At 40.7% G+C, this 26503-nt stretch overlaps 1 protein-coding gene across 2 annotated transcripts in view; it reads left to right on the forward strand.

Annotated features, from left to right (window-relative positions):
* The window catches only part of LOC126280916 (tectonin beta-propeller repeat-containing protein), a 213531-nt gene that overhangs the window by 83283 nt on the left and 103745 nt on the right, over positions 1–26503 (forward strand). For both annotated transcript variants that reach the window (XM_049979803.1, XM_049979804.1), the window contains exon 9: positions 12731–12853. In XM_049979803.1, the coding sequence (XP_049835760.1) occupies positions 12731–12853 (123 nt within the window). The remainder of the gene's footprint in view (positions 1–12730; positions 12854–26503) is intronic.

A 26503-nucleotide genomic window follows, 5' to 3' on the forward strand; every position in this document is an offset into this window, starting at 1 on the left:
GTAGAACTTTAAACCACTTTCCTTCTCTCTCCGCACTCTCCTTTCTTATTTTATTCCATACTTACTGGATCTATCGCTAGATTTTCAGTCTGTGAGAAGGACTCTAACATTTTTCAGACGTCAAGAGACAGTGTGGTATTGGGTTGCAAGGCACACGCGTCTCTCAATTCAGTTAACTTGAACATTGTGTGTAGCCGATCCTCTTCTCTGGCTAATCAGCTATGTCAATCCCCCACAAGCTTCTTCTCCAAAGATTACAGCTGGTTAAGGGACTTTATTAAAATACTTCTCTATCCTTGAAATAATTTTGGTACTCTTATAATACTTTTTAGTTCCATCACTGTATATTTTCAATTTCCATACATAATAATTTCTGCAAGCTAACTTATTCCGTACACGTTAGACTCATTTACACGTATTCAAATAGCATACATGTGTCTTGTTTCGTTCATAGCCAAGACGTGAAAAATTTAAAAGTCTCTAGTCTAATGAGAGTCCAATACATGAATGTGCATGGCACTCTGTATTCCACTGGTTCAATGGTCATTTTTACAATCACCACAGACACTAACACATCAAAGAATATGACATAATTTTATTTAATTTATTTATTTAAGATACACACTCCATAGATCCAGTATGGCGTGATTACGCATGGATGTGGAACGAGTCAAAGCAGATACAATATAGACATCATAGTATACAATACATACTGATATATTACACATGGTAGATGAATGATTGAAAACTAGCACCATACAATATAATAATCAAGATAATAAACAATATAATACAAAAATACAATAGTGATAAAAAAATACAGATTCAATGAGAAAGGAAATAGTCTGAATTACTACTCAAATTATTTATCTCTGCTGAAGAATTCATCTAAATAGTAGAATCAGTTTTCCAGTAGGAATTCCTTTAGTCCTTTTTTTTTTTTTTTTTTTAGTAGCATTTTCTTTTCTTTTAGACACTTTATATTACTTGGGAGTCCATTAAAGTTTTTTGTACTTGTGTACTTTACTCCTTTTTGTACCCTTCACAGTGCATATCACCTTTCCGTCTTGTGTTATAATAATAGTATGCCTCATTTGTTTCGTATTCAGAGGAATTGAGAAGTGTGAAAGCCATGAGTGAGAGGAGATATTGTGAGGTAGTGGTTAATATAACTAACTGCGACGTGAGGTTCTTGGAGGAACACTACTTATAGTACGGACTACTTTTTCCTGGCTTACAATTTATTTATTTATTTTTTTAAGTGTTGAGTTGTCCCAAAAGATTATTCCATAGCACATCACTGAATGAAAGTAGCCAAAATATGCAGACTTTGAAACATTGATGTCTCCAGTTTTGGAGATTATTTGGAGGGAAAATGTTGCTGAGCTAAGCTTTTTTAGTGTTTTCTGTATGTGAAATTCCCAGTTGAGCTGGTTATCTATGTGAATGCCTAGGAACTTTGTGCACTGAACGCTCTGTAACTGTTGGCTCTCGTGTGCAATGTTAATCTCTTCTGGGCTTATGTAACTGGATTGGAACTGCATGTAATTTGTTTTACTGAGGTTTATTGTTGAGAATTTGCCGTGAACCAGTTCAGAGCAGTTTCAAGTGCTTGGTTGGCATTTAGCTCCACATCAGTGGCGGTTTTGCTGGCTGTCACTATACGTGTGTCATCTGCAAACATTGTGATATTGCTTGCACTGTTTGAGGGCAGGGGTAGGTCATTAATATATATAATAAATAGGAGGGGACCAAGGACTGACCCTTGTGGAACTCCATGATGTACTGTTCTCCACCCAGACTCCACCTCTCCTACTTGTAGACTGTTAGCACCTAATACTATTTTTTGCTGTCTGTCTTCTAGATATGATCTGAGCCAATTTGCCCACAGATTCCATATTGGGCTGCTTTTCTTAAAAGTATTCTGTGATCGACACAGTCGACAGCCTTAGTCAGATCACTGAATTTGCCAACGGGTAATTTTTTCTTGTCAAGGCATTCTAAAACGTTATTTGTAAATGCGCAAATTGCTTCGGTTGTAGATATACCTGATCTGAAACCAAATTGTTGTTTACTAATTAGTGCAAATTTTTCAAGGTGATTGACAATCCTGACATATATTAATTTTTCAAAGACTTTAGGAAATACTGTTACAAGAGAGATAGGATGATAGTATGAAACATCTGTGGGATCACCTTTTTTTTTTTTTGTAGAGGGGCTTCATGGTAACATACTTCACTCTGTCAGGGAAGATACCTTGATTTAGAGAGGAAGTGAATATATGAGCTAGAACTTTAGAGAGTTGATTACGCCTGGCTTTTAGCAGTTTGCTGGAAATATTGTCTACACCCAATGAATTTTTACTTTTTACAGACACTATGGTTTTTCTTACTTCTTGCACAGTTATGGGGGCCATACCTATCATGTCTATAGAATTAGGGAAAAGTTCTTTCAGAGTTTTTATTGCCTTTTCCGAAGAGCCTTTGCATGCTGTTTTCTCAGCAACAGTTACAAAGTGCTCATTAAAGATTTTAGTTACAATATCTTGATTTTGAACAAGCTTACCTTCATTGTTAAGAGCAATATTTTGGGTCTTGGGGTAATTTGCACCAGTCTCATTTCGTATCACTTCCCATTTAGTTTTGATTTTATTAGTGGAGTTATTAATTTTTGAGCACAGACACATACTTTTTGATTTCTGAATGACTTTGTTCAATATTTTACAGTATTTTTTATAGTCATTCAAAAGGTTAGGGTCATCAGTTTTTTTTAAAAAAAAGCCAATGTACAACTCTCTTTCTGTTTCTAGAAATCCTAATTCCAGTGGTAGTCCAAGGCTTGTTGGTGGATTTTTTAGTATGGATTTTATATATTCTTTTTGGGAAGGTACTTTCAAATATTAGAGCCACTTCATTACTGAATAGGTTGTATTTGGAATTGGCATTTTCTACATTATATACTGGACCCCAGCCTATGTTTTGGAGATGTGATTTAAAGATCTCAATAGTTTCATCAGTAGATTTCCTAGTAATTTTCCAGTTGGAACCACTATTAATCTCACAAATACTTGAATTGTTAATGGCAAGTCTTTGTCCATCATAGTCAGAGAGACCATTCAGGACTTGCCTGACAGCTATATCATCAATCTTGGATATGTCAATAAATACATTACCAATTAATGATTTTGTTCGTGAAGTTATTCTGGTGGGAAACTTTACAACAGAAGCAAGATTATATGAGGACATCAAGTTCTCAAGATCTACTCTGTCTCTGGAGTTCGTTAGGAAATTTGCATTGAAGCCTCCAACAACTATGATATCTCTACTGAGTTTAAATATGTTTGTTAGGAGTGCATCTAACTGTTTAAAAAAAAAAAATGTTTAAGTTACCTGAAGGTGCCCTGCATAGAGCTACTACTGCTATATAAGAATTATTTAAACCCATCTCTATGGCACATGGTGGATTGGTAGAAACGTTCTCACTCTCCCGCAGTCATACCTAAAATATCTGGTGTTCAAGATGGTGGAAGGCTGAGTGTTTCTAGAATTTACTCCGAAATTCTTGGGGCACTACAGCACTTATAGTCATAAGAAATTTCAATATGAGATCAGACTTCCTTATAACTGATATTAATGATGTTCTGATTTTACACAATTTTTAATGGTATTAAATGTTACACGTAGGTTTGGCAGATCAGTAGAAATGGGTGTGTTTTGTTAAATTACAATTTTTATTTCCTAATTTATGATGGAGATCAACCCTTGAAAGTTCACATCCAAGTAACAGGTGGAAAGAAGTCTGAACCAAAAATACAATTGACACTACAATGATAACAGATCCATTGTGATAGTATGAAGAAATTTTGGGAAGATAAGAAGAGTAAATCAAACTAGTGCTTCTGTGTGCTCTAAAATGCCCAAGAATAAATAAATAAATATAATAATACATGCATTATGTAGTACTGTATTATTAATATTGATCTGTTAACTCACTAAAACCTTTAATTAAGACGACTTTTATGTGCAGACAAGCCCATTCAAAAGGAATTAAAGTGTATATAATGTACACTGTGGTGAAACAACGTTGAATATTTTTGTAAATGGTAAAACCATAACTGCTGCATGAAGATGTGACAAATTTCTGATATCATCATCATCATCATCATCATCAGTGTTCTGCCTAAAGGCAGGTTTTCACATGGTAGTTCTCCAGGCTGTCTGGTCTTCTGCCATCTTCTTCAGGTGTGCATAATTTCCTCTTCCCTTTATGTTGTCTATCACCTTGTATCCCCTTCTTCCTCTCAGTCTTCTCCCACACACCAGTCCTTCCAAAGCATCTACTAGCAAGCACTCCCTTCTCAATGAATGTCCCAACCAGTTCTTTTTCCTTTCTCTTACAACCTTCAGCAGACATCTTCTCTCACCAACCCTTTCCAATACCCTTTCATTACTCACTCTTTCCATCCAGCTTGTTCTCTCCATTCTCTTCCACATCCACATCTCTAATGCTTCTAACCTTTTTTCATCCTCTTGTCTCAGTGTCCATGTTTCTGCCCCATATAGTGCCACACTCCAGACAAAACATTTGCCAAGCCTTTTCCTTAGTCCTTTATTTAATTTGCCACATCAGAGTCTCCTCTTTCTGTTGAATGCCTCCTTCACTATGGCAATGCTTGTATTCCCCTTCTGGTGACATCTCAAGTCTTCAGTTGTTGTGCTTCTGAGATATTTAAATTCACCTTGGCTAATGGTAGATTGTCCTATTTTAATATTGGACAGTCTGCATCTTGTACTGATGACCATACTCTTTGTTTTTGCTGTGTTTATTTGCATCCCATATTCCACACAAGCTTCATTCAGATCTTTGAGCATGTTATTCACTGTCCGCTCACTTTCTGCCACTAATACCATGTCATCAGCAAATCTTATACATTCTATTCTCTTGCCACCAAACATATTCCTCTTTTGCCATCTAAACTTTTCGCAATAATCTCTTCAAGGTATACGGTAAACAACAGTGGGGAAAGGCAACAACCTTGTACACCTCGTCCAATGCTGCTTCCTTCTGACATTTCATTTACAATCCTTATCCTTACTTTCTGGTGTAAATATATATTCTGTATCAGTCGTCTCTCTTTCCAATCTACTCCTTTCCTCTTCAAGATATCCGTCAGCTTGTTCCACTGAACTCTGTCAAAAGCCTTTCTAAATCTATAAAAACAGCAAAGATTTCTCTACCCTTTACCATATATCTTTCCCCTATAGTTCTTAGCAGGCCAATAGCATCTCTTGCTCCTTTTCCTCTTCTGAATCCAAACTGCTCCTCTGCAAATCCCTCTATCCAGCTTGCCATATAACCTTCTATTCAACACTCTCAGCAAGACTTTAGCTGCATGAAAAATTAGACTGATGGTCCGGTGCTCTTCACTGTTTTCAGAATTTCTCTTTTTCTCTATTGGTACCATAACTGTTGCAGCGAAGTCCTAAGGCCATTCCCCTTTGTCATATATCTCATTACAGAGGTAGACTATTTCTTTTCTTGCCTTGTTTCCCAGACTCTTCAACAGTTCTGCTGGCGAATCATCTATTCCACATGCCTTCCTATTCTTCATCTTCTTCAGCGCCTTTTCTGCTTCTATTTCCAAAATGGTAAATCCCTTTCCATCTTCCGGCACATATTGCTCCTCTTCAACCTTCATTTCACTTTGCATTTCATCCCCCTGATACAGACATTCAATATATATTTGTCATCTGTTCAAAACCTCCTGTGGTTCTTCTGCTAGAGTAACATCCGCTGTTTCTATTTCTATGTTATTCCTCTTTCTTTTACGTTCAAAAACTATCTCACTAGCCAGTCTATACATCATTTCAGACTTTCCCTCTCTCTCCATTTTCACTATTTCGTCGCATTTCTGTTTTATCCATTTTTCTCTTGCTTCTTCAGATTCTCTTCTTAATTCATTATTCAGTTTCCTGTACCTCTTTTTACCTTCTTCAGTTTCTACACTTTTCTACTTTCTGCGATCTTCCATCTTTTTCAACATGTTTTCTGTTATCCATTCTTTTCTGGTGCTTGGGGATACTCTAATTCCTAGTACTTCTTTGGCAGAGTCCATGAGTCTTTCCCTCATTTTTATACACTTGTCATTAACACTTTCATCAACACTAGCTCTATGCCATTTTTCCATAAATCTGTTCTCCAAATCTGATGCCTTTCCTACCTTTTTGAGCCTTTCTATGTTTAGTCTTTCCTTTGCTTTACCTCTCCAGACTTTTTTCAACTTCACTTGTATTTCTCCCATCACTAGGTTGTGGTCTGAATTTATATCCGCTCGTGGATAAGCTTTAGCATTCTTCAAAAAGTTCCTAAACCTTTTTTTTTTTTTTTCAGGATGTAGTCCAGCTGATATCTTTCCCTTTTCAAATTTGATATCCATGTTTAACATCTCCTTTTGTGGTGTTCAAATAATGTGTTACTCACTGCTAATGAATTTCCTTTACAGAAACTAATTAGTCATTCACCTCTCTCATTTCTTATTCCTAATCCAAATTTTCCTACTGTATATTCATCTCTTCCTTTGCCTACCACTGCATTCCAGTCCCCCATGATGATAATGAAGGCATTTCTATTTTCTTTCTCGAAGATTTCTTGTATTTTCTCATATTTCTTGTATTTTCCACTTCCTCATCTCTGTGCTGGCTGGTTGGCATATATACCTGTATTAATACCAAATCTTTTGAACTACTCTTCAATCATATCATCATCAGTCTTCCATCAATATATTGTACCTTCATTACCTTATTTTTCACCTTTGGTCTATCAATATTCCTACTCTGTTTTCACCATTCTTGATTTCCCCTGAGTAAAAGAGTTTATAATCTCCACTTTCTACTCCCCATTCTCTCCCCATCTCATTTCACACAAACTGAGGGCATCTAATCTGTTCCTTTTCATCTCCTGTTTTGCATTCTCTAGCTTTCCTGCTTGCAGAAGTGTCCTCAAATTCTATGTTCCAATCCGTATCTTTCCTCCCTTCACTGTCCCTTTCTTCCTTTCAAATATGTCTACTCTCAATGTGTTCCCCTCCAAGAGATCCGAATGAGGGGAAGTTTTAACTCTGGAATCTTTCACATGGAGGGACATACCATGTACTGCTTGTGAATGTAATGTGGTAGTTTCCCGTTACTTTCCACATAGGCAGTAGGATGCCCAGCATAAAGTCAACCGCTCACCAAGAGTCAGACGCTGTCTGTAACCGCCCCTCTGGGGTTCAGTCACTACTTGTACTCTTTTTGTACCCAAAGAGAAAAGGTGCCTCTTCCACCAGCTCTGCCGTACCGAAGCCCATCTTCTTCACCTTCGTTGCCGTTGAGGTCTTCACCGTATCCCTGGCAAGGGGCCTTCACAAGGTACTATCACCCGGGCCAGGTGAACCAAGGTTTTTTTTAACGAGGTGTTACTTCTCCCCCTCCTTTCTCAATCGGGCTTCGGACCAGCTATGGCGGAGTTCTGATGATCTCAATGGTTACCAAAAGGATTGCATGTTATAGCTTTGTTAATACTGAATATTGGTTGGTTTGATGGACTCTCTCAGTTGATGAGAAAACTTTATCTTTTATAATTTTTAATGTAAGGCAACAGTCTCTTTAAAGCAAGGTATTTCTATGCTCAGGTGTTCAAATTTTAGTTGTTAGTTGACTCTTGTGTCAGGTTTCAGCCAGAAACATCTACACACACACAAAATTCAAGCTTTCGCAACCAACGGTTGCTTCATCAGGAAAGAGGGAAGGACAGGGAAAGACGAAAGGATGTGGATTTTAAGGGAGAGGGTAAGAAGTCATTCCAATCCTGGGAGTGGAAAGACTTACCTTGGGGGTGGGGGTGGGGGGTGGGGGAAAGGACAGGTATACACTTGCACACACACACACATATCCATCCACACATACACAGTCACAAGCAGACATTTGTAAAGGCAAAGAGTTTGGGCATCGACGTCAGTCGAGGTGGAAGAACAGAGGCAAAGATGTTGTTGATAGACAGATGGGGTATGAGCGGCGGCAACTTAAAATTAGCGGAGGTTGAGGTCTGGCGGATAACGAGAAGAGACGATATACTGAAGGGCAAGTTCCCATCTCGGCAGTTCTGACAGGTTGGTGTTAGTGGGAAGTATCCGCATAACCTGGACGGTGTAATGCTGTGCCAAGATGTGCTGGCCGTGCACCAACGCATGTTTAGCCACAGGGTGACCCTCATTACCAACAAACACTGTCTGCCTGCGTCCATTCATGCGAATGGACAGTTTGTTGCTGGTCATTCCCACATAGAAAGCTTCACAGTATAGGCAGGTCAGTTGGTAAACCACATGGGTGCTTTCACACGTGGCTCTACCTTTGATCGTGTACACCTTCCGGGTTACAGGACTGGAGCAGGTGGTGGTGGGAGGGTGCATGGGACAGGTTTTACACTGGGGGTGGTTACAAGGGCAGGAGCCAGAGGGTGGGGAAGGTGGTTTGGGGATTTCATAGGGATGAACCAAGAGGTTACGAAGGTTAGGTGGATGGGGGAAAGACACTCTTGGTGGAGTGGGGAGGATTTCATGAAGGGTGGATCTCATTTCAGGGCAGGATTTGAGGAAGTTGTATCCCTGCTGGAGAGCCACATTCAGAGTCTGATCCAGTCCTGGAAGGTATCCTGTCACAAGTGGGGCACTTTTGGGGTTCTTCTGTGGGAGGTTCTGGGTTTGAGGGTATGAGGAAGTGGCTCTGGTTATTTGCTTCTGTACCAGGTCGGGAGGGTAGTTGCGGGATGCGAAAGCTGTTTTCAGGTTGTTGGTGTAATGGTTCAGGGATTCCGGACTGGAGCAGATTCGTTTGCCACGAAGACCTAGACTGTAAGGAAGGGACCGTTTGATGTGGAATGGGTGGCAGCTGTCATAATGGAGATACTGTTGCTTGTTGGTGGGTTTGATGTGGACGGACGTGTGAAGCTTACCATTAAATGATCCTAATCCTACTCCTAATGATCCAACTCCCCAACACACTATCCATATTGAACCCTGACAAGCAAATCAAGCAAATGACTGCTTGTGTCTGTGTATGTGCAGATGGATATATATATATGTGTGTGTGTGTGTGTGTGTGTGTGTGTGTGTGTGTGTGTGTGTGTGTGTGTGTGTGTGTGTAAGTGTATACCTATCCTTTTTTTCCCCTAAGGTAAGTCTTTCCACTCCCGGGATTGAAATGACTCCTTACCCTCTCCCTTAAAACCCACATCCTTTCATCTTTCCCTCTCCTTCCCTCTTTCCTGACGAAGCAACTGCCGGTTGCAAAAGCTCTAATTTTGTGTATGTTTGTGTTTGTTTGTGTGTATATATACGAATTTGAGTACCTAACTGTGTAATATACTTATTTTACCTCATTTGTTTCCATCATATTAATCTGTGTGGAGTCACTGCACCACATATGTATTTATTTTTTTAGGTCATTATCTTTGTGAATATGATCTAAAGCTACTAAAGTAGTGATTTAAACAATAGAAAATCCAAGATGGAAAAACAATATTATGTTACTTGCCATATAGAGATGTTGTGTCACAGACAGGGACAACAAAAAGACTGCATTATAGGGAGGTTTCAGCCAAAAGACCTTTTCTAATGTAGAATACACACATACATTCACTCAAGCACAACCCAACACACATGACCACTGTCTGTGTCCAACGAGGCAGTGATATGTGTGTGTGAGTTGTACTTGCATGAATGTGTGTGTGTGTTTTCAACATTAGAAGAAGGCCTTTGACTGAAAGCCCACTGTTTTAGCAATGGTTTTGTTGTGCTGGTTTGAGGCTAAACAATGTCTCTGTGCAGTGAATAGCAATGTATGCTTTTCATAACAAAGTAGTGATTTCCTGAGTGAAATTTTCACTCTGTTGCAGAGTGTGTGCAGATATGAAACTTCTTGGAAGATTAAAACTGTGTGCCCCCGAAAGGCAAAGGTCCTAGGTTGAGTCTCAGTCCGGCACACAGTTTTAATCTGCCAGGAAGTTTCAAGTTGTGATTTACCACTACCAGCTATTATAATTGTGCTTCAGTATACAGGCTGTCCGTAAATTATCTTTACAACTTACAACTTTAATATCTTTAAAACTATTCTAGATACCGACAAATGGTTTTCAGTATGTGATACGATAACTTAGAAAGTTTTGTTTCCTCATCTACCTACATCACTGTGTGAACCCTTAGTGGCATGGATAATTCCTAGTCAGAATTCCGTTTCTCCCCACATATGATTCAAGATCTCATCAGTGACATGTTCAAATGTATTGCGAAAGCATGCTATCAAACCTGTAGGTCTCTAATCTTGGTTCAAACAATGAAAATTGCAGGTAGTAGTATCAACAGTGTAGGAAAAGATAGATTGCTACATACCTTAAAGAAGACATGAAGTTGCAGATGGGTGGGATTAAAAGACACTCACAAGTAGTGTTTGGCCAGCCAGAGCCTTTGTCAATAAACACACACACACACACACACACACACACACACACACACACACACACACACACACAAGCAAGCAAGCAAGCAAGCACACCTCATGCAGACACAATCACCATTCCAGCATTTTGGCATGGAATGCAACATCACGTGGGATGCAAGCAGCAATCTGGAGGTGAAGGGAAAGGGATGGTGGTGTACGGGTGGGGGGAGTCTAGTGCTGTCGGGTGGAGTGACTGCCAACAAGCACTGCAGCAGGAGATTGTGGAGCAGGGAGTGAGGAAAAAAGAAACAAAAAAAGGGGAAGAGCGGGGATAAACAAGCAGATGCATTGGCAGAGGACTGAAAATAAACAGAATGGGAGGTGAGAATGGGGAAGAGATGATAGGACAGAGAGGATGGAAACTGGTGGGTGGTGGGTGTGGGGACAGTATGTTACTGTAGATTGAGGCTGGGATAATTACAGGAGTGGAGAAAGTGATGTAAGGATAACTCCCATCTGTGCAGTTCAGAAAAGCTGGTGATGGATGGAAGGATCCAGATGGATCAGATAATGAAGCAGCCATTGAATTCAAGTGTGTTATGTTCAGCTGCATGTTGTGCCACAGAGTGGTCTTGGCCATAGTTTGGCAGTGGCTGTTCATCCTGGTGGGCAACTGGTTGGTAGTCATTACTGGTATAAAAAGCTGTGCAGTGATTGCTGCAGAGCTGGTAAATGACATGGCTGCTTTCACAAGTGCCCTGGCCCCTGACGGGGTAGGATAAACCTGTGGCAGGACTGGATATGGAAGTGCTGGGTGGGTGGATTGGGCAGGTTTTTGCACGTGGGTCTTCCACAGGGAAATGATCCTTATGACGAGGGGTTGCGATGGCGAGTGGCATAACACCACTTTAGGTGAGGTGGGAAGTATCTTCAGTAGGATGCCTCTCATTTCACGGCAAGATAATAGGTAATGAAAGCCCCGGTGAAGGATGTGGTTCATTTCTCCCAGTCTAAGGTGGTACTGGGTGAAGAAGGGGACACTCCTTTGTGACTGGGTTTTGGGGGTGGTGGGGGGATTGAGGGTTGTGAAGGGAAATGGCACGGGAGATGTATTTGCGGACTAGTTCTGGGGGGTAGTGCCTGTCTGTGAAGGCGTAATCTTGGTTCAGTACACCAGATCCTTTAAAAAACCCCACAGAAAAAGTCTAGTGGTGTGAGGTCAAGGGATCATGGTGGCCACTGACCATCTTGTCAATCTACCTATCCAGAGACTTTTCATCTAGAAACTGATGGACACTTAGCGACTGGCTTGGGGGGAGGGGTCGGGGTGTGGAGTTGGGGGGGGGGGGGCGCATCCTGCTGGAGTAAGACATCAGGTAACAGGTGTTACAACTGTGACAAAGCAAACTCTCATAACATGTCAGGTAAACATTACTGTTGATGGAAGGTTCAATGAAATATAATGGACCACTGTTAAAATTGTGCACCAGTCCACACCGAACATTGACCTTGGGACTGTCTGTTTCCATTTCATGTGTAACATGAGGATGCTGTGAGAAACGTATATGAAATTATGATGATTCAGTTTACAAGATACATGAAACATTGCCTCATTGGAGAAACAAATCTTTCCAAAAACTCATTGTTCGCTCACATCTTGCCTAGCAGTGCAAACTGCTCGCACTGATCTTTGTCCATAGGCTTTAGTGCCTGAAGCAGCTGTACCATGTAGGGATATAGCCATAGTCTCTTATGTAAGATGTTGTGCACTGTTGATCGTCCCATTTGCAACTCTCTGCTATATCTTGTCCACATTGGCATCTAAAACAGATGGGTGACCCACCCCTTGTTATGGAGAATGCTACCAGTTTCCATAAATGATGTATGCCAACCCTGAATAGTTGGTAAGGACAGTGTCTACCTTCCATACCCTGTTTTAATGTTCCATTGCACTGGGATACCAGTGACTGTCTGTATGAACTAGGCCACCCTCTGAGCCCTCTCCTATAGGTCCACATTTTATCAGGTTTCAAGTCCAATTTTGTGTCAAAATTGCATCACCTGGAAGATAAATAAAACTTTTTTAGTTATCATATCAGATGTTGAAACCATTCATTAAGTCCTAAGTTGTAAAGATACCCTGTATTTTCAGACTAGACAAAATATTTAAAAGTTGTATTTATTATCTATTACTAAATGAATTTCATGTTACTGTTTAAAAACTTTCTGATGTAATTTGGTTGCTACTTTTCTAGGTTTGTGGAAAACTTATCAACAGCTGATCTTGAACTCTCAAAACCTTGGAGAGTTAGAATACTACAGGAGCTGAAAAAGAGGGTGCCAGAAGAATTCAACAAATATGAAAAAGCTGTAGACATGTAATTATCACTCATATATTATTAGAAATAAGGATGCTTTTTCTTTTCATTGTTTATTTAAGGCAATTGAGGCTAGTTGTATATCTCTCTCTTTCTTGCCTCACAGGTTTAATAAATTTCACACCGACATAATTTAAGAATTAAATGTCTTAGCTTTTGAATACTGCTTTTTTTTTTTTGCTAAAGACTGGTTTGCTGCAGTACTATCCTGTGCAAACCTCATCATCTCTGCATAACTACCATAACCAACATCCATTTGAACCTGCTTACTAGCTTACTATATTCAAGTCTCCCTCTCCCTCCCTGTCCCTGCCTCCCTTCCTCTACAATTTATATGCCCCTCCACCCCGCTCCACACACACACTTCTTCCTTCCTTTACCAAATTGACAATTCCTTGGGGCTTTACAATGTGTTCTATCAATCAATCCCTTCTTTAGCAAATTTCTTTTTTTTCTGACTTTGGTTCAACACCCCCTCCTTTGTTACTCAGTCTGTTCATCTAATCTTCAGCATTCTTCAAGACCATCAAATATGCTATTGTCTTCTTGTTTGAACTGCTTATCATCCACACTCCATACAAGGCTATTCTCCAGGAAAGCGCCTTCAGAAGAAACTTCCTAACATAGTGTCGTTTAGACTGTCAGCGAGAGCGCACTGCTAGTTCCTGCTACTAATAAGGCGAGTACACTGTTCACTTGTTACATATTTTTACGAGCGCCAAACAGGAATGACTTATTTTCAGTTATCTGGGTAGTTACTAGTTTATTTTTGTAACTTTTTGTGTGTTTGAGTGCTTACTAGGCACAACCTTTTATTTGAATAACAGTGTGGCGTAGAGTACTGCCGTTGGTATCGACGCTTGTATCGACCCTTGTATCGTACAGGCTTTTGTTTGTTTGGTTAGAACAGCTCAGTGTCGGTTAGGCCGTCAGCGAGAGCAGCACCGCTAGTTCCTGGTACTAATAAGGCGAGTACACTGTTCTTTTGTTACATATTTTTACGCGCTTAACAGGAGTGACTGCATTAATGGATAGCAACGGTGATTGCTGTGTATAGGTGCGAGCTGAGTTGGCGACCCTTCACTCACAGTTCCAGGCTGCGTTGGCTTCCGTCACGCAGCTTGAGGCTGCTGCCAAGGGGCGCCACTGTGGGGGATCGAACATGGGGATGCGAGGGACGTCGAGCACATTCCACGTGTCCTCTGGTCGGTCCAATGCTGTGGCTGCCCCGGGTACTGCCTGCACTGAGGTTGATCCCTCACCCATGGTTGAGTGGGAGATCATTCCAAAGTCTGGATGCCATGAAGAGTACAGGGTGCAGCCAACTGTAGGTGGTGGCTCTTGTCGGTGCCAGTAACGTGTGTTGCTTTGGATCGGAGGAGATTCTGTATGGTTTTGGGCGGCTAGCGGAAATGGTGAAGACTCCAGTCTTGCTTCCAAGATTAAGGCAGAACTCCCGATCTGCAGCATCGTCGATAGAACCGACTGTGGTCCTTTGGTGCAGAGCCGAGTGGAGGGTCTGAATCAGAGACTCAGGCAGTTCTGTGACTGTGTAAGCTGTAGATTTCTTGACTTGCACCATCGGGTGGTGGGTTTTTGGGTTCCACTTAATAGGTCAGGAGTCCACTACACACAGAAGGTGGCTACACAGGTAGCGGGGACTGTGTGGAAGGGACTGGGCGGTTTTTTAGGTTAGAGGGTCTCAGGGAACCATAGAAGGGATGTCCGTCTAATATTGGGCAGGTAAAACACAGAAGGTAGTTGTAGAAACAATTGGTATTGTAGTTGTAAATTGTCGTAGCTGTGTTGGGAAAGAACCAGAGCTCCAAGCCCTAATAGAAAGCAGTGAAACTCAAATGGTTGTAGATACAGAGAGCTGGATAAAGACGGAAATAGGTTCAGTGGAAATTTTTTCAAATGATCTAACAGTGTTCAGAAAGGATAGATTAAATACAGTTGGTAGTGGAGTATTTATTGCTGTCAGAGGTAGTTTGCCTTGTAGTGAAATTGAAGTAGATAGTTCATGTGAAATAGTATGGGTAGATGTTATATCTGACAATCGAACTAAGCTATTAATTGGAGCATTTTACCAACCCCCCCTTCCCTCCACCGTCAGGTGGCTTGCGGAGTATGGATGTAGATGTAGATGTAGACTCAGGAGAAATAGTTGCTGAACAGTTCAAAGAAAACTTGAGTCACATTTCAAATAAGTACTCTGCTCATACAATTATAGTTGGTGGTGACTTTAATCTACCCTTGATATGCTGGAAAAATTATACGTTTAATGCCAGTGGCAGGCATAAAAAGTCATCCCAAATTATACTGAATGCTTTCTCAGAAAATTATTTTGAACAATTAGTTCATGAGCCCATTCGAAGCGTAAATGGTTGCGAAAGCATACATGACATTTTACCTACAAATAATCCTGGCCAAATAGTGAGTATTGTGATGAATACAGGGATTAGCGACCACAAGGCAGTTACTGCTAAGCTGAATACCGTAACACTTACAACCATCAAAAGAAATGCAAAGTATATCTCTTTAAAAAAGCTGATAAAAATGCTCTTAACGCCTTTTTAAGAGACAATCTTCACTCCTTCTGATCTGATCATGTAAGTGTAGAAAAGTTGTGGAATGTTTTAAAAGAGATATTATTGACAATAATTGAGAGATATATACCACATAAATTAATAAGTGAGGGTACTGATCCCCCATGGTACACAAAACTGGTTAGATCGTTGTTATAGAAGCAACGAAAAAAGCATGCCAAATTTAAAAGAACGCATAATCCCCAAGATTGGCAATGTTTTACAGAAGTTTGAAGTATGTCCTGTACTTAAATGTGAGATGCTTTAAATAATTTCCACAACGAAATTCTGTCTTGAAATCTGGCAGAAAACCCAAAGAGATTATGGTCATACATAAAGCACACCAGTGACAAGACGCAATCAATACCTTCACTGCATGATAACAACGGTGAAGTAACTGATGACAGTGCCACTAAAGCAGAGTTATTAAGTATGGTTTTCCGAAACTCCTTCACCTAAGGAGACAAAGTAAATATTCCTGAATTCCAATCAAGAACAACTGCCAAGATGAGAAACATAGAAGTAGATATCCTCATTGCAACAAAGCAGCTTAAATAACTTAATAAAGGCAAGGCCTTCGGTCCAGATTGTATACCAGTCAGATTCCTCTCAGAGTATGCTGATAATATAGCTCCATATTTAGCAATTATATACAACCACTCACTCACAGAAAGATCCGTACCTAAAGACTGGAAAATTGCTCAAGGCACACCAATACCCAAAAAGGGAAATAGGAGTAATCCAGTCCTATATCACTAAAGTCGATCTGCAGTAGGGTTTTGGAACACATACTGTATTCGAACATTATGAAGTACCTAGAGGAAAATGATTTATTGGCGCATATTTAGCACGGTTTCAGAAAATATCGTTCTTGTGAAACACAACAGGCACTTTATACTCATGAAGTAATGAGTGCTATTGGCAGGGGACATCAAATTGATTCCATATTTTTCGATTTCCAGAAAGCTTTCAACACAGCTCCTCACAAGCATCTTCTAACCAAACTGCTTGCCTACGGGGTGCGACTGGATTCGTGATTTCCTGTCAGAAAGGTCACAGTTCATTGTAATAGATGGAAAGTTATTGAGTAAAACAGAAATAACATCCGGCGTTCGCCAAGGAAGTATTATAGGCTCTTTATTGTTCCTGATCTATATTGAAGACATAGGAGACAATCTGAGTAGCCGTCTTAGAGTGTTTGCAGATGATGCTGTCATTTACCGTCTTGTGAAGTCATCAGATGATCAAAACGACTTGCAAAATGATTTAGATAAGATATCTGTATGGTGCATAAGTGGCAGTTGACCATGAGTAAACAAAAGTATGAAGTTATTCACATGAGTACTAAAAGAAATCTACTAAATTTCGATTACACAATAAGTCACACAACTCTGAAGGCTGTAAATTCAACTAAATACTTAGGGATTACAATTACAAATAACCTAAATTGGAACCATCACATAGATAATATTGTGGGTAGAGCAAACTGAACACTTAGAAGGTGCAACAGGTCTACTAAAGAGACTGCTTACACCACACTTGTCTGCCCTATTCTGGAGTACTGCTGTGCGGTGTGAGATACGCATCAGGTGGGACTGATGGATGACTTCGTAAAAGTACAAAGAAGGGAAGCTCGTTTTGTATTATCGCAGAATAGGGGAGATAGTGTCACAGACTCGATATGTGAATAGGAGTGTCAATTATTAAATCACCAGTTTTCTCCCCTGATTGTGAAAACCATCTGTTGGCACCCACCTACATAGGGAGAAATGATCATCATGATAAAATAAGAGAAATCAGTGCTTGCACAGAAAAATTTAATTGCTCGTTTTTCCCGCATGCCGTTCGAGAGTGGAATGGTAGAGAGCAGCTTAAAGGTGGCTCATTCAACCCTCTGCCGGGCACTTTATTGTGAAAAGCAGAGTAATCATGTAGATGTAGAACAATATTATGAGAAGGAAATTTGCTATTCACCTTATAGCAGAGATACTGAGTCGCAGGTAGGCACAACACAGAGATTTTCACAATTACAACTTTTGGCCATTGGCCTTCATCAGCAAAACACACACACACACACACACACACACACACACACACACACACACACACACTCACTCACTGTCATGCAAATGCAAACGCAAACGCAAACGCAAACGCAAACGCAAACGCAACTCACACACACGACTGCGGTCTCGGGCAACTGAAACCACTCTGCGAGCAGCAGCACCAGTGCATGATGGGAGTGACAACTGGCTGGGGGTAAGGAGGTGGCTGGTGCGGGGAGGGGGAGGGATAGTATGGTGGGGGTGGTGGACAGTGAGGTCCTGCAGGTTAAATGGTGGGCAGGGAAGGAACCGCAGTCTACCATCTATAAACTGAACCCAACCTTATAACCCTACCTGCCCACAAAGGCTCCATCACTGTTGTTTTGAATTTCAAAGTTTACTTGGCAGAAGTACTCCACCAGCTGTCAGATACTTCCACCTACAAACCTTGCCACAGTGACCCCATTCCAGTAATCCAGCACTATCTCCAGTCACTATTCAAATCCTTAGGCCCATCCCAGAACGTTTCCCCAGAGTCCATCTCTCTACTCACCCCCAGCACTGCCCGCACTCCTTGCTTCCTTAAGTCCATAAATCTAACCACCCACGACGCCCAATTGTGGCCAGTTACTATGCCCCCACTGAGAGAATCTCTGCTCATGTAGACCAACACCTTCAGCCTATTACCTGGAACCTACCTTCCTATATAAAAGATACCAACCAATCTCTCCACCTACTCTCCACAGTTCTTGACTGTTTACCATATGGTGCCCTGCTTGTCACTATTGATGCCACCTCCCAGTGCACTAAAATTCTTAATACCCATGGCCTATTGAACACTACCTTTCCCAACATCTGACGGATTCCAAATCAACAACCTCCTTCCTAGTCGCTATGACCAACTATATTCTCACCCACAATTACTTCTCCTTTGAACACATTACCTAGAAACAAATCCTATGCCAACATATTCATGGGCCATCTAGAGGAGTCGTTCCTAAAAACCCAGAATCCTAAACCCCTCACCTGGTTCAGATTCACTGACAACATCTTTGCTTTCTGCATCGAAGGTGAGGACATCCTATCCACAGTCCTCAAGAACTACAAGTAGTTCTCCTCAGTTGCTTCACGTGGTCCTACTCGACCCAACAAGCCACCTTCCTAGATGTTGACCTCCACCTCAAAGATGGCAACATCAGTACCTCCATCCATTTCAGACTTACCAACAACCAGCAATACCTCCACTTCGACAGCTGCCACCCATTCTATATCAAGAATTTCCTGCCATACAGCCTTGTCACCCAAGGCCATCACCTCTGTTGTGATGAGCAGTCCCTTTTGAAATATACCGTGGGTCTCACTGAAGCCTTCACTGACCTTAATTATTCTTGCAACCTCTTACAAAAACAAATCTCCTGTGCCTTATCTTTCCAGTGTCCCACCGACTCCCAAAGTCCCACCATCCGGCCACAGAGGAGCATTCCCCTCGAACTCAGTACCACCCAGGACTGGATCAACTGAATTACATTATCCACCAAGGTTTTGATTACCGCTCATGATGCCCTGAAATGAGAAATGTCCTGCCTATTATCCTTCCCACCCCTCCCACAGTGGTATTCCGCCATCCATGGAACCCACAAAATATAATCTTCCATCCTTACACAACCCCTGCTCCCAATCCCTTACCTCATGGCTCATATCGCTGTAATAGACCTAGATGCAATACTTGTCCCATGCATCCTCCCACTGCCACCTACTCCAGTCCAGTCTCTAACATCACCTATCCCATCGAAGGCAGGGCTACCTGTGCAACCAGTCACGTGTTCTATAAGCTAAGCTGCAACCACTGTGCTGCATTCTATGTAGGCATGACTACCAACAAGCTGTCTGTCTGCATGAAAGGCCATTATGTGGCCATTCTTATGCTGCTTGGAGTGCCCACCACTGCTGATCGCTGTGTGGTTTCAATTGCTTGAGACTGTAGTTGTGTTTCTGAGTTGCGTTTGTTTGTGTGTGTGTGTTGTTGATGAAGGCCAATGGCTGAAAGCTTTAATTGTGAAAGTCCTTTTATTGAGCCTATCTGGGAATCAGCATCTCCGTTATATGGTGAGTAGCAACCTTCCTTCTCATAATATTGTTAAACTGATACTATATGTTAATAAATTTTTCTTTTTCAGAAATGCTTTTTTTTAGTTTTGCAGGTCCGTATTTTAGTCCTCCCTGCTTCAACCATTATCAGATATTTGCTGATCAAATAGCAAAACTGATCTACTACATCATTCTAATTCCCCTAGCGTTGCCTGAATTAATTTGACTGCATTCCATTACCGTGTTGTACTTTTGTTCATATTTATCTTTTATAATCTCTTTTCAAGACTCTCTCCAGTCTGTTCAAATGTTTTTCCAAAGCTTTTGCATCCTCTTACAGAATTAAAATGTCATCAGAAAATCTCAAAGTTTTTATTTCTTTTCCCAAAACTTTAATTCCCCACCCAAATTTCTTCTCGATTTCCTTCACAACTTGCTCAATGTAGGGATTGAAAAACATTGGGTAATAGGCTACAACCATGTCTCACTCCCCTTTCAATTTAGACTTCCCTTTCATATCCTTCAACTCTCATAACTGCAGTCTGGTTTCTGTACAAGTTGGAAATAACTTTTCATTCCCTGTATTTTATCTTTGTAAACTTCAAAACATCAAAGTTTGTAGGCCACTTGCCATTGTGAAAAGCTTTGTCTGAATCTACAAATGCTATGAAAGTAGGTTTGCTATTCTTTAACTTATTATCTAGGATAAGTCTCAGGTTCAGTATTGCCTTGTGTTTTGCTACATTTCTTCAGAACCTAAAATGATCTCCCCTGAGGTCAACTCCCACCATTTTTTTCCATTCTTCTGTATATAATTTGTCAATATTTTGTGACCATGCCTTCGTTTTAGTTGCAGTTGTTACATTTCTCCTGAAATATTTCCTGTCTCACATATCTTGCATACCAGGTGGAATAATTTTGTCACAGCTGGCTTTCCCAGAATCTCAATAATTCTGAGAGAATGTCGTCTACTCTGGGGGGCTTGTTTCAGCTTGGTTCTGTCAAGTGCCATGTTAAATTCTTCTTGCAGTCTCATGTCTTCCATCTCACATTCACCCACTTCCCCTTCTCTTTGTACAATATTGTCTTCAATTTTGTCCCTTATATGGACCTCTATTTCAATCTTACACCTTACAGTTTTACCTTCCTTGCTTAGTAATGGCTTGCCACCTGAGTTCTTGATATTCATACAGTTGCTTTTGTTTTCTCCACATGTCTCTTTAATTTTCATATAATTGACATACATAATTCCCCTACATGCTTCTACAGCCTTGCATTTGTCCTCTAATCATTCGTGCTTAGCCATTTTGTAGCTTCTGTCAGTTCATGTTTTAGACAGCTTTATTCCCTTCCCTTTCACTTCATTCAGTTGCTGAATTTTTTATATTTTCTCCTTTCATCATTTGTATTCAATATCCTCCGTGTTATCCAGGGATTTGTCCTATGCCTTGTCTTTTTATCTATGTGACTTTGTGTGTTCTTCCCTATTTCATCTCTCAATGCTACTCATTCATCTTCTATTGCATTCCTTTCCCCTGTTACAGTCCAATAAAGATTGTGCTAGAGTGAGACATGTTTAGGTGTGTGCTTGGTGCATAGGATAAGTAGATGGACTGCTAGGAGAAACATTGAGAAAAATGTGGATCACATTGGAAGATGAAGTAGTCAATGTAAGGGAAATGGAGTAACAGATGAGGAAAGGCAAAGGAGCAGTGTTGAAAGAAAGTGGAAGGGAGGTTGATCTTGAGGGGGAGGGGGGGGGGGGGGGGGGGAAGAGGATGAAATTTGTTAGGAGCAGGAGAGCAAGTGAGGTCACTTTCAGGAAATAGACTGATGGAGATTGAAGGCGGGGGGCAGTGGGGTTGTAGGGATGGAGGATATGTTGCAGGGAGAGTTTCTTTCTGTTCAGGTTGTGAATGCTAGTGTTAAGGAGTAGGGTGCAGATGGCACAGGTCATTAAACAGATATTGAAGTCAGCCGCATTATCTTGGGAAATAGTGTGTGTGTGTGTGTGTGTGTGTGTGTGTGTGTGTGTGTGTGTGTGTGTGTGTGTGTGTTTGTCGGGGGGGGGGGGGAGGGAGAGGGGGGGATGGGAGGACGGGGGGGGGGGGGGGGGGTTGCTGTTGGCTCTTGGCACCAGCCTCCTGTCTTTACTGAATAGTACACTGCAACTATGAGACTTCAGACTGATATTATGCGAAACTTCACATAACATTTCTGTTACTAAAGCATTCAGTATTTTGAAAGTTTCAAAAGGAATCCCATTTTCTAGATTACCTCACACAACCACAGTGCTTTATAGTTGTTCTGTGTAAATCTATCTTTATATATTACAGAGAGTTTTCTTCTAAATGTACAAATCTGCCCTGGTAGCCACATTCGTAAACATGCCATTTTTTTGAATCCTTTTCGGATGCATGGAGGCATACCGGCCCGGGATTGAGCCTGCTAACTGGATTAATTACAACATTTGGTGTACCAAACAACCTGGATGTGGTTTCCTACACCCAACTAAGGTAATACCAGACAGGTACCCCCATCCCATCAGTTACACATTATGCAAAGATTTCAAAACAGTTCTCAAGGGTTCACATGAGATAACACTACAGGGAGAGGGGGGGGGGGGGGGGTCGAGAGAACAGGAGGGACATTAGAAGAACCTCTACCATTACCATGCCAAATCAGATAAATGTACTGACCTTGTAGTGACACATCATCAAGCCAGGAAAAGAAAAGAAGGGTAGAATAACTACATCAAGAGAGTGAAGGAGGCAAGATCTCTCTCTCTCTCTCTCTCTCTCTCTCTCTCTCTCTCTCACTCTCACTCTCACTCTCATTCACACACGAACAGAGAGAAGAAAAATCTGAATTTGTTCCTATTACACACAGGATGAAATCTACAACTATGTCTACATCTACGTCTATACCGTGCAAACTTCTGTGAAGTGTATAGAAGAGGGTACATCCCAGTTTACCAGTCACTAGGGTTTCTTCTCGTTCTGTTCATGTATGGAGTGTGGTAAGAATGATTGAAAGCCCTCTGTGCACACTGTAATTATTCTGATCTTGTCCTCATGATCCCTTTGTAAGCAATGGGTAGGGGGTTGTAGTGTATTCATAGAGTCATCATTTCAAGCCAGTTCTTGAAACTTTGTTAGCAGGCTCTCTGGATAATTTACGTGTGTCTTCGAGAGTTTGACAGTTCAGTTTCTTCTGCATCTCTGTAACGTTGCCCCACAGATCAAACCATTCTTGCTGCCCTTCTTTGTGTACATTCAATATCACTTGTTAGTCCTATTTGGTAAGGGCCCCACATACTTGAGTGATATTCTAGAATGAGTCACTGATTTGTAAGCAGTTTCCTTTGTAGGCTGATTGCACTTGTCCAGTACTCTACCAGCAAACTGATGTCTATCGCCTGATATATCCCCAACTGAACCTATGTGATAATTCCATTTCATTTCCCTATAAAGTGTTACATCCAAGTATTTGTACAATTTGGCCGATTACAACAGTGACTCATTGATATTATTGTCATGGGATATTACTTTTTTTTACATTTTGCGAATTGCATAATTTTACGTTTCTGAACATGTAAAGCAATTGGCCAGGCTTTGCACCACTTTGAAATCTTATCAAGATCTGGCTCAATATTTATGCAGCTTCTTTCACGCAGTACTTCATTACAGATAACTGCATCCTTTGCAACAAGTTTGACGTTACTTTTCATATGGTCTGCAAGGTCATTAATACAAATATAATATATCAAGTAAAGTGAGGTTAATTACATCTGCTTACGAGGTCCATTCAAAAGATTCTTGAACATTCATAATTTAGTGCCAATGGCGTGTTGGAGTAAAATGTGGTTAGCTTCCCTTCACATGCCTAATCTTAATGTATAACTGCTCGAAGTTTCATTGTTATATTCCTATTAGTTATTGTACATTGCTGTATTGAGTAGAATGATGTGTTGTATAGTCTGTGAATTTCAAGATGGCTAAGTTAGAGGAGCAACAAGTTGCATTAACTTTTACTTGAAACTCAAGAAAATCTTTACGGAGGAACATAAAATGAAGAAGGAATTATATGGTGGTGAGTGCTTAATCGGTGTTACAAATAGTTCACATGATTTAAAAATGGCGAAATGGAAGTTAAAAATGACCCTTGTTCAGGACGCGTTTCGACGTTTACCGATGATGCTCATGTCAGAAACGTCATTGAAATTGTGCATACTTATTGAAGACTGACTGTCCGAGAGATTGCAGAAGAGTGTAATATATCAGTTGGATCATTTCGTGAAAGATTGACACAGCATCTTGGAATGAATTGTGTTGCCGCCAAATTCATCCCATGGTTCATGAGCCCAGACCAGAAAGACATTTGCCTCACAATCTGTGAAGAGCTTTTGGATCATGCAGATGAGAACGAAATGTTCCTTAAGAGAATCATAACTGGTGATAACACATGGGCCTACGGTTATTATGTCGTGACCAATCATCCCTGTTAGTGTATGACTATTGCACAAAAAACAAAATCATTGTTGTGCCTCATCCCGCGTTCTCTCCAGGCTTGCCCCCTGCAGACTTTTCTTTATTTCCAAATTTGAAAACCCCATTGAAAGGATAAAGATTTGCAACAATTCAACAAGATAAGAGAAAATTCGCAGATGACGCTTCGTGCGATCCAGCAAGAGGCGTACCAAGACTTCCGGAAGTAGAAACTGCATTGGGAACAGTGTCTCAATTGTGGAGAAGGCCCTGCACTAAAAGTAAAAGGTAAACGTAGAAAAGTTTTGTGGACAAAGTTCTGGAATTTTTTGAACAGACCTCGTATTTACAGTCTTCATCCTACTGTATAGTGCTTGGTCATGAGTACCTTCCAAAGGGTTTATTTAATTTTTGTGAGTATGTACAGCACATTTTTGGTAGGGTTATCTGTTACAGTCTTGACTAAATATGGCAAATCTCTGGATTTGTTGGATGTTTTGCTATCATTCGTACTTGATGTGTATTGTAATTGCAGTGGGAACATTTTTTAAGACTTGGTTACACAATAATTTTTTTACAAAGTTTTCTGGATTATCTGCAGTTATGATGATAGCTGATAGTGTTTATAGGGGTGATGAACCTGTACTTCTAGTTCTTAGTGCACTGAATCCACAAACATGTAAATTTCAGCCCACACTAATATTATCCTTAGATGGGAGGGCATTCAGTACTAATTCAGCTTCAAGTGGTTCCACTTCAACACTTGATGTAAGAGATTTAACCCTGAGAAGTACATGTTTCTTCTGTTTTGCTGCTTCCTGTGATGTTCGTACATTTGTTGATTCTGTTGCTGCTATTTTGGAAGCTAGGGTAGATATGACTCTGTTAAATGATTCAATATTATGCTACACAGTACAGTATTGTGTTGAATTTTCTATTTCTGTGCATTCTGTGGGTAGTAAAGTCATCCCTCTTTTGGTTGTAATTTTTGATCTGGTTTACTTTGCTGAAAAATGTACTATTTTTACAAACTTGTTCTGTTATAATGACTGCTCATGATATTTTGTGAGATCATATGTCATTTGTTCTTGTTATAAAAACCTTCATATGTGTTGTTTTCTAATGCTTGCCTCAAAGCTCTCAAAGCAGACTTGCCCCATTCCTGTGAACATCATAAGCACACTGTACAAGAATGTTTCCCCCTCCCCTCTTACCCTGACTACATCATGTTGGAACCATGTAACAGTGCCTCTAGTCTTGATAATGGCTTCAATTTGGTGAAGAAGAGGGTCTGCAAGTTTCCTAAGGCATGCCATATACAGCTGAAGGCACTCATACATGATTGGGATTCCATTGAGCAACCAAATTGTGTGGGTGTTGATTGCTATGTTTCACCCACTCTTCAAAATAGTGCCAGACATTTTGAGTGGGATTAAGATTAGATGATTTAGCAGGCCATTCAGGGCACTACATGTTGCCTGAGAGTTCATAACACCAGAAACACATATTGCAGGCCAATGAGTAAGCCTGTTGTCAACCTGGAAGATCAGTGTGTCTGCAGCCTACTCTTCGTGAAGATATAGAATAAAGGGCAACTTTGGATCACCTAGAATGTTGAAATAAATACCGTGGTTAATGATCATGGGAGTGTGAAATAGTGGGACCCAATTTATGATATGAAAACTCCTCAAAATATTACAGAGTCACGTATGGCTTGAACTATACCCTCCTTGTACACTACTGGTAAAATCGCTCTTTGGGATACTGGTGCAGTCATAACATTGCATCATGTGAAAAGAGGCACAATTGTGACTCAACAGAACACACTACACACCTCCAGACAGCTACAGCCCAGTTTCTGTGTTTGTTTGGCTCATTGAAGACAGGAAACTTTATGTGCTGCTATGAGCAACCCAACTCCAGATGCCCATTGTGTGGACTTCCATATGCAGTGTACACTCATAATGAGAATGATGGACATTGATTGACAGCAGCAGTTTCTTTTGTGTTTGAAACCAATTATCATTGGCAAGGTACAGCACTCATCTTCAGTCGTGTCACTTCGGATCTTCTTGAGACCACTGTTCTTAAATCATGTTCCATGGAAGTTAGTGGCACACTATTCCTTGTAACCAAGGACAGTTGGCATTGCTACACCAGCAAATTAGACACCTTCATTATGGTGTGGTCATTGGCACATCTACTCACAATAGCTCTTTCTGCCATTGTGTTGTACCTCCACATTGACCCATCTTACCTTACAGATTCCATAAAACTGATTGGCACATACATAAACTTTGCTACCATGATGTATGTTGGAGGTGGAGGGTCTCATGGCCAGCTAGTATTGGTTCTAAAGTGCTTCAAAGTGACCGGTGTGCTCTTGTAAGCGGATGACTAATATTTTCCCAGTTAGTTTATTGGTAGCAACTACAGCACTGC

This window comes from Schistocerca gregaria, chromosome 1, assembly GCF_023897955.1.
Source record: "Schistocerca gregaria isolate iqSchGreg1 chromosome 1, iqSchGreg1.2, whole genome shotgun sequence".
NCBI lineage: Eukaryota > Metazoa > Arthropoda > Insecta > Orthoptera > Acrididae > Schistocerca > Schistocerca gregaria.